We start from the raw sequence: 8607 nt of genomic DNA on the forward strand, positions 1-8607 counted from the left end.
GTTGCTCTCTTTTCTCCCAGCATGCCGAGGGACACGCAGGCTCTCCCAAGGGTGGCCTTTTGTGTGCCCCATTGTCAATTCCATCATTGTCTGCTGAAGTCTGTTCCCATAATGCCGCGGGGTTGTAAACCCCTTCAGAGGCCGGGGCTGATGATTTACAGTTATTTGTGTCTAAATACAATCAGCGTCTTTGTGGGGCAATTAAGAGAGAGAACTGAGGGGAATTTAAAGAGGTCGTTGGGGAGAAAATGGAGAAAGTTTGTTTTCCCTCCGACGTGATGCTCAGATGTGACAAACTTTACTGCAGTGAAAAGGCTTCAGATGTTAGTGAGAGAAAGTGGAAACAGAAAGTGTTGGATGTCCAGTAGGCGTAACTCCACATTGATCCGAAGCGTAGAGCCATGAATTACCTGACTCGTTCTTTAGGAGGAGGAATAGGAGAGTAAATCTAGCGTAGGGACATTGTTTTTTTCATGAATAGGCCCCCTCTCTCGTCTCCAGGGAGACACTCTCAACTCCTGGCAGTAGGCAACAGCGAGGGCATAGAAAAGCCCACGACGGGGTCGCCAGGGGAAGACAACAGATGTTACTGGTTAACTTTGCTCACAGACCCACGAAAGAAGTGTTTCTCAGAGTGCTCGCAGACGGACAAAACAAAAAGTTTGGACGCAATTTAAAATTTCACATTTAGCAATATTTATTTGGAAAAATAGTCTTGGCTAATTCCTTCATTCAAAAACGGTAAAGGAGACGGCAACATAACACTTTGTACAGTACAATCCCTCTTAAATAACATTTTCTTAAAAAAAAGTCCCATTGACCTGAAGTGCCTTTGCAAATATCATTGAACAAAAACTTAAATAATCACAACAAACATCACAAATATACAATACAAAATAAAAATAACACAAAATCATTAAATTAACTTAAATTAAATCATAATTTTAAACTTTTTTCTTGTTTTTTTTTCTTCTTTATTTTACAAAAGGACAATCTGTATAAAAAAAAAAGCAACATTTATTTTATTTAATTAAGACAAAGTTTTCATGTCCCAAAAAGAAACAAACAAAAAAAAGAACAATACTATGTCATAAATGGTTTGGAGGGCTGGGTGGGGGGTGGTGGGGGAGAAAACGCACTTCAGTTAACACAGTGATCAAGTATACATACAGTCCTCACAGGTGCAGTGATGGGTGCACAGCCCATGTGAACAGCCTCGTGAAGAACAGGCCAGTATGGCCAAACATCCACCGTTTGATGCAGTTCCTGCGCTCAGCAACGGCGTGTGGGTTAGAGAAAAGGCCCGGGGTGCAAATGTTGCAAAACAACCGCAGCGCCGCACGTTATCGCTACGAGACAGTGTCCGTTTATATTTCATTTTTTTTACTCCCCCTCTAAAAGGCAGCACAGAAAGCTAAGTGGCAGTTTTACTTTCAACCGTAAAACTCTTTTTATTTATTTATTTATTTTGACCCCGCCAGTTCTTATCCCACAGGCCGCCGCTGCCTGCGCTTATTTTCCAGTAGAGAACCAGCTCACTCTGAATATCAGTTAAACGTCTCAGTATCAGCAGCAGTCTCAAGGCGGGACACCTCCCCCTAGGGTTAGAGCAGCATCTGAAGGAGTATAAAAACTCTCCCATAGAGCAAATGAGCAACGGGCAGCCCACTGGTGGCTCGTTACACCTGGAGACACACAAACAATACACATATATGAGCGTTTGTTGGCGAAATGACCACAGACGGACACCTTCTTACACTGAAAGAAAAACGTGCAAAAACTCACCTCAGTTGCAATTATACATTCGTCCTTTTCCTCCGACATCACAAACACAGATTTGTACTTGGTGTCCGCACATGCAGACATTTCTGGGGCTTTCTTTTCTGACGCATCGCTTCGGGAAAGAAAAGAAAGAAACACGCTGTTAAGTTGTATCATTCCGACAGCAACACTGCTGCCGTTTATCTGAGAGACCGTAACAGATATTTACCATTTTAAACGTTTGCTGCGTTTCTCCTCGAACTCAAACGAGTCCACGGATTGGCACTTGTCCTCGCAGGCGCTTGTCCTCGCCGCCTCCAGCATGGCCTCTTTAGCCGCCTGCTCGTAGTTGACCTCGTGTACGAGGTTGTAGTCGGCGGGCGGATGGCGAGTCTTGTAGCTGCTCCTCCCCGGTGGGGATCCTTCGTCGGGATCGCCGCAGAAGTCCATCTTCTTGTTGATATTTTTGACGCCCGGTGTCGGCATCACGCTGACCGCCAAGTCCCTGTCACTGCGGTGGCAGTTATTAGTCAGGTTGTTTATTGTCTCTCCCTCGCCAACGGTTTCTATCGGACCGTCGCGCTGGACTTTTGATCGGAAAAATCCAACAAGCACGGCGCACCCCGCCAGCAGCAGCAGCACCAGGGCCATGCCGGACCCCACGGCCATCCAGGGCACCTCTGACCCGCGGATTGCTGCGTGCTCCGGAAGCAAGAACTGGCAGTTTCTGCCGCCGTAGCCGGGGACGCACGCGCAGACGTAGCGGCTGTTCCTCTCGTGGCAGGTGGCGCCGTTGTGGCAAGGGTTGTGTTCGCAGCGGCTGATGGGCGAGCTGCAGTTGCGGCCGGTGTAACCCGGAGGACAGGTGCAGGTGTAACCGTCGGGACCTTCCTGGCACGTCCCGCTGTTTTGGCACGGGTACATGGAGCACTCGTCCCCGGTGTGGTCGCAGTTCATGCCGGTGAAACCGTCCGGACACTGACACAGGTAAGAGTTGACGAGATCCACACAGTGGGCACCTAAAAAAACCACAGAGATGAGGAGTGAATGTTTGGTTCCGAATGAACGACGTTGGTGTTGGCGTTGGAAGCACACTGAAAGGCGCCAGACAAAACTGTGAGCGATGACACCAATGAAGACCGGTGGCTCTTACCGTTGGAGCAGGGGCCCGAGGTGCAGTGGTCGATCTTCTTCTCGCAGTTGAACCCGGCGTACCCGGTGGGGCACTGGCAGAAGTAGCCGCCGTCGTGGTTGTCGGCGCAGCGGCCGCCGTTGGAGCAGGGCCCGTCGGCACACGTCATGGCACTCAGCTCGCAGTTGTTGCCATAAAAGCCGTGCGGGCAGGTGCAGGTGTGAGTGTTTTCCAAATCCTGTGATGGGGGGGGAATAGGACAAGCTCGACATCAGGATCTCACAGCTGCTTCAAACTTTTGAATCTCAACATGCTGCACCCGTTCGGTTGTTCTCGTGCTCTTTTCAAACACTTTGTCTCCATTCTCTTTCCAAATTCATCAAAGAAAAGACCAAACTTTTAACACTTACCGCGCAGCTGCCCCCGTTGCGACAGGGGTTCCCGGCGCATTCGCTGACATGCATTTCACAGCTGGCCCCGGTGAAGCCGGGCCTGCAGGTACAGGTGTAGCTGCCCTGGCCGGTGTTGCTACAAGTAGCTCCGTTCATGCAGGGCTTGTGGTGAGTGCAGTAGTTGAGATCTGGAGAGAGAGACACAGCGGCACATGTGGTTTTTTTTAGTCACAGCACACGACACATGGCAGCACAACAGCAGCAGAAGAAGAATGTCTTTCTGTCCTCTGGCACACTTGACTCTTTCTTCTCTTCTTCTTCTACTTTTTTTTGTGGTTGTTTTTGTTTCCTGCCCTTTTGTTCTCGCTGCTCATCTCGAGACAACTGCTGCTCTGTTGTTTCTTTACCACGGCGTCGCTATGGTGGCGCCTCGTCTCGTTCCTCTCCCGTCTCTTGTCTGTTTGCAGACTTTTAAAAGATGGCAGATCTTGTGCCGATTGTTAAAGCTTGGACTCTTTGTCCACTTTCCGTCCCCTAACACTGTCCTAGCCAGTGAGCATGGCTTCGGTGATTTTACAACTGAGGTTGCCGGGTCAAAAGATGCCTAGGTGTCTCAGAGAAAATGAGGCAAAAGTTGGTGGAAGAATCTCTTTTTTCATCATTTAAATTCTTCCAAATGTAGTTAGGGCTTCACATTGACATAAAGTCATCAAAATGCTGATATAAGGAGAGTTTTATTAAACCTAGATTTCTAAAAAAAAAAAAAAAAAAACCTGCACTTTGTTTAACCTAACTTTAAAACCTAGACGTCTTTCCAGCAGTAAATCTCTCTGGTTCCTTCCTGTCTTTCCTCATCACTCGTTACTCTCATCACACTCTCTCCTCACCTTGGTTGCAGAAGAGCCCCCCCCAGCCCTCCTGACAGTTGCACTGCCAGGGCTGCTGGCAGGTCCCGTGGAGGCAGCCCGGGTAGCGGATGCACTCGTCGCAGTAGCGGCCTTTGAATCCCACTCTGCACCTGTTGTTGTCCAATTAGGAAGAGGGAGGGGGGGCAAAGCACCGGTCAGTCCACTCACGTTACCTCGATGCGCCCCCCCCCACTGAATTAATGATGAACGAAGCGAGGAAACCTACTTGCACTCTCCAGGTTTCTCACAGAAGCCGTGTTCGTCGTCGCAGCCGGGCAGACAGATCGCTGCGAAGGAGGAGAGAGGAGACTTTTATTAGGACAAGAAAGTCTGATTTTTTGTTTGCTGCTGAAGACGTAAAAACGCATCACCTACATCTCAGTATTATAATTAAAGAAAGGAAAGAGGGGGGGGCTCCTAAACCCATTCGCTGTTACCTTAAAACTCTCCTTATCACCGTGGAAGAATGTTCTGCTTAACATAGTGCTGAGACAAAGGAGGGAGTGTGTGAATGTGTGTGTGCCACACTCACACACAGACCCCCTCAAAACCCACCCCACCACCCTCTCTTTTTTTCGTCTTCTTCGCTGCGGTCAAAACTCTTTTATTCATTCTGTGCACACACACACACACACACACACACACACACACACACACACACACACACACACACACACACACACACACTCCCCTTAATGTCTCGGATTGGGGCAGATAAGAGTGGACAGCTGGCGAGTGTGTTGCCAGTGCACGACAGCTGCTCCATTGTCTCCTCTCTGCCGGCAGCTGCCCACTTCAAACAATACCTCCCCCGCCTCGGCCAATCAGCGCCCGGGCCCACTCCCGGAGCAACCAATCGGAAGGTAGCATGTAAATTTATGGCACGCGTGAGATTATTCCCCAAAAAACTTTCCTTAGAATAAATCAAGTGGTCGTGTGTGTGTGTGCGTCTGAGGGAGGAGAAGGAGGGGGTGCGTGTGGTGTTTACGCACAAGTTGCCTTCTAACGGCACTCAGAGGATCTGAGTACAGTCCCGACACAGAAATTAACTTTTTTTATACATTTTCTACACTAACAACAAACAACGATGGTCTCACACGCTCTTTGTGTTACAACGTGTCCTCTATGAACGCTTATTGCGTCTTAAAATATAATATATATTCCCAGCAACTCACACGTGCACACGCTCCCATAACGCATTATGGAGTTTTTTTTTGTTACTCACGTTCAGTGCAGTAATGTCCCTTCCACCCGGAGTCGCACACGATCTCCCCGCGCTCCCCGCAGGTGAAGTGGCCGAAGGCGTCGTCCCTCGGCCGGCAGAACACCGAGCAGCCGTCCCCGTAGTAGTGCTCGTCGCACACGAAGCGGTACGAGTACCTCAGCTCCGTATTCCCGCCGGTGTGCAGGTCCTGGGACCATTCCTCGCCCACCGTCAGGTGCCTCTGGGTGGTCATGGTGCTGACGACGCGGTCTGGATTCTCTGGAGTGCACATGTGGGAGGCGGACTGGTTAAGGAGGTGCGTGAATGTGATAAAATATTGAAAAAATGGGGGGGAGGGTGTTTGTTTCCATACCTGTGGAGAGGTCGTCTTTGGAGTCGGTGTGTAATGCCTCGATGATCAGCGAGAAGGTCCCCTGGGAAGACAAATGGCTTCATGAGACAGGTGGCCAGCGGAGAGATGTGGGCGATAACATCCAGCCCGAGGCGGTTCTTCTATGCGCGCACTGTGCTGAATGCAAACCGCCTAACCTGATCCGGTGACACCAAATCCCTCACAAAACTCTGCGCTCTCCAACCCTGAATTTTGTGGTCAGAAATCGTGCCGCAGCGCGTTTTTTACGCACGGATTTACCCCCCCCCCCCCTCCCCTCTCTCAAAAAAATGGCGCGATTTCGCTGATGTTCACTTCGAAATGGACACACAGGACGGCCGTACTTACCGGCCACGTGAAGCCGAAGTTAATCCTGATGGGGTTGCTGAACGAGCTCTCCGGGATGACATCGGGGACCTGGAACGAGTTGGATCCGAGCACGGGCGTCACAGCGCCGCCGTAGGTGCACGGGGGCTCCGGGGAGGCGTTGGGCTGGTAGTGCTTCAGACAGATCCTGAAGAAGGTCTTGCATTCGCACTGCTGCTGGAAGGACGAGGTCAGGCCCCCCTTACAGCAGTTCTTGTTGCCCTGCACCCCCTTCTTGTTTAGGAACTCCTGCAACTTCAGCTCGAAAACTCCCGAACAAAACCCCTGCGTTGGAAAAGCAGCTTATTATCACCAGCTTCACACTCAGTATACCGCGTATGTGTGTGTGTGTGTTTTGTGGTGGGAGGGGAGGAGAGGATGATGGGGGGGGGGGGGGTGATGGTTCATTGTTAGGGAAAAAATAGAGAATCGGTTTCTTACCTGGCACAGCAACATGGACATGACGGCGAGAGTCAGCAGGATGACGCGCCCCATATTAAATAAATACATAATAAATAATAAATAAATAGAGTAGAAAGTCTCGGGGCTCGGCTTGTCCTCAGGGTGCCTCCTCCTCTTCAAGCCCTCTGGGGAAGATGCATCGAGCACGTTTCTGTCGCCTCGCGGGGTTGTTGTTTTTTCTCGTCAACTGCTGCCGCTGTCAGCCACGCCGCTCTCATGTCCCGAGGAACAAAAAAAGAGGATAAATCCCAAACCTTAAAAAAGAAAAGAAAAAGAAAGTCACAAAACAAGAGATGTGAACTAAAAGAAAAAAGTCCTCCAGTTCCGTTATAAAGCGATAATCCAGTGCGTAAAGAGAGATTTCAAAAAAAAAAGATGGGTTCCTTGATTTGTTTGTTGGGAAAGTGACAAATTTTAGGAAGTAGCTTTTTTGTTGTTGTTTGAAGGTCTAACCCAAGGACAGATTTGTCACTGGTCCAACATGCTTCCTTCTTCCTCCCAATGTCTCTCCTCACTCTGAACTGTGCGTCTGTCTCTGGCCGAGGCCGCCTGCAGCCTGTTATATACTGCCTGACACATGCTATGGTAATAACATGCAAATGGCCCCCCCCTCCTCCTCCTCCTCCTCCCGACTTCACCTCCCAATCTGGCCCGGCTCTCTACAATGGGATCCCATGCAAGTATAACCCAGCAGCCCCCTTATTTACCCCTGCAGCAGAATGCGCTCTACAGCGTTAATACCTGAGCCCGGAATGGACACGTGTGAAAGTATTTCGACCAAATATGAAGTGAAAAAAAGAGAGAGAGGGAAAGTTGTGTGACTCCTACAGGCGGAGGAAAAGACTGTCGGATAGATAACCTGTTGAGGAAAAAACAAAAAGTGAACTATCTTACAGAAATGAATTCACGGGTTTTAGAGAGCATCCTCAGAGGGGGTACAGCTTGCAGCGTTACAAATCAGCTATGCGGGTGTTTTGGGGTTTATTTGTAGGAGATCACACAGTTTCCTTTAAATGAAACGCAGAGGACCGACATGTAAAGACTTCTGAACAATGCCAGATTTCCTTCTGACAGGGTGTAAGTGGCGCGTGTGTTGAATTGGTTTCCTCCAGCTGTTGCCTCACTGGACAAACTTCTTTGTCTTTTTTTTGTGTCATAACATGTTTTTTGGGTAAAGTGCCAAAAAACAAACCCACAAAAAAACGAACAGTTTGAAGTTGATTCAAAAGTTCTAAAAAGAAAGAGAAAGAAAAAAATAAGTTTCTCAGTCTAAACCCTGACTCAGTTAATTGTTTACACTCCACCTCCTCCTCCTCCTCCTGCTCATTATCTTCCTCCTCTCCTCCTCTGCATGCACACCACTCTGCATTTTGGTATTTCTGGTTGTGGGAAGAATTTGATGCTTTGAATCGACTCAAAAGACCAAAGAAAACATTCCTTGGCAGAGCTGTGTGGTGAGGTAAACGACTTGAGGGGCTGGACTCCTGCTTCGCCATTTTTTTTGCTCTCCCCTTCTTCTCATTCTCCGGGATAAGATTAAAAAAAAGAAAAAACGCGTGTATACATGTGTGTATACGTGCGTGCAAGAGGGCGCGCGCGCGCACTGGAGTCGCTCGCGTGGCCAACATGAGGGGGAACTTTTGTTATTGTGGTGTGGTGGAGGAATAAGTTTGCTCTCTCTCTCCCCCCTCCTCAGCTGTATGGTAATTCGGCCAGCACCTGCTCTCCCTCAATAACAGCGTGCGCGCGCCTCCCTTAGCTGAGCGCGCGCGCCCACACGTCCCATACACAATACCCTTTCCTCCACACACACGCACACACACACTTTTCACTTCAAACAAACATAACCGGACGCATATCGCATTTATTTGCTTTTTCTTCTTCTCTCTAAATATGTCTCTGTGTGAATGTGGTGTGTGCATATGCGCGCGCGTATGAATAAGGAGAAGGGGGAGGGGGGGGGGGGGGGGGTTGTTTCTTAATTAGGTCGT

General features: G+C 49.2%; 1 protein-coding gene across 1 annotated transcript; it reads right to left on the minus strand.

Annotated features, from left to right (window-relative positions):
- Positions 1–1679: 1679 nt before the first annotated feature.
- dla (deltaA) lies at positions 1680–7348 on the minus strand. Its single transcript, XM_076092026.1, has 11 exons — positions 6596–7348; positions 6137–6439; positions 5771–5831; positions 5419–5676; positions 4420–4480; positions 4173–4303; positions 3304–3473; positions 2915–3131; positions 1991–2780; positions 1786–1894; positions 1680–1685 (listed from the first exon to the last, which is right to left on the minus strand). Exons 1-11 carry the CDS (start codon positions 6662–6664, stop codon positions 1680–1682), a joined length of 2175 nt encoding a protein of 724 aa, XP_075948141.1. The 5' UTR covers positions 6665–7348.
- Positions 7349–8607: the final 1259 nt, after the last annotated feature.

Source organism: Anarhichas minor, unplaced genomic scaffold (genome assembly GCF_050575085.1).
Source record: "Anarhichas minor isolate MPS153535 unplaced genomic scaffold, ASM5057508v1 ptg000014l, whole genome shotgun sequence".
Lineage (NCBI taxonomy): Eukaryota > Metazoa > Chordata > Actinopteri > Perciformes > Anarhichadidae > Anarhichas > Anarhichas minor.

What these genes read in the sequence shown, in the direction of transcription:
- dla (XM_076092026.1), bottom strand. Translation starts at nt 6,664, where the DNA reads ATGTATTTATTTAATATGGGGCGCGTCATCCTGCTGACTCTCGCCGTC. An exon ending in ACTTCGGCTTCACGTGGCCG is followed by an intron (nt 5,832 to 6,136) that starts GTAAGTACGGCC and finishes TTGTCTTCCCAG; the next exon opens with GGGACCTTCTCGCTGATCAT. An exon ending in GCAACGGGGGCAGCTGCGCG is followed by an intron (nt 3,132 to 3,303) that starts GTAAGTGTTAAA and finishes CCCCCATCACAG; the next exon opens with GATTTGGAAAACACTCACAC.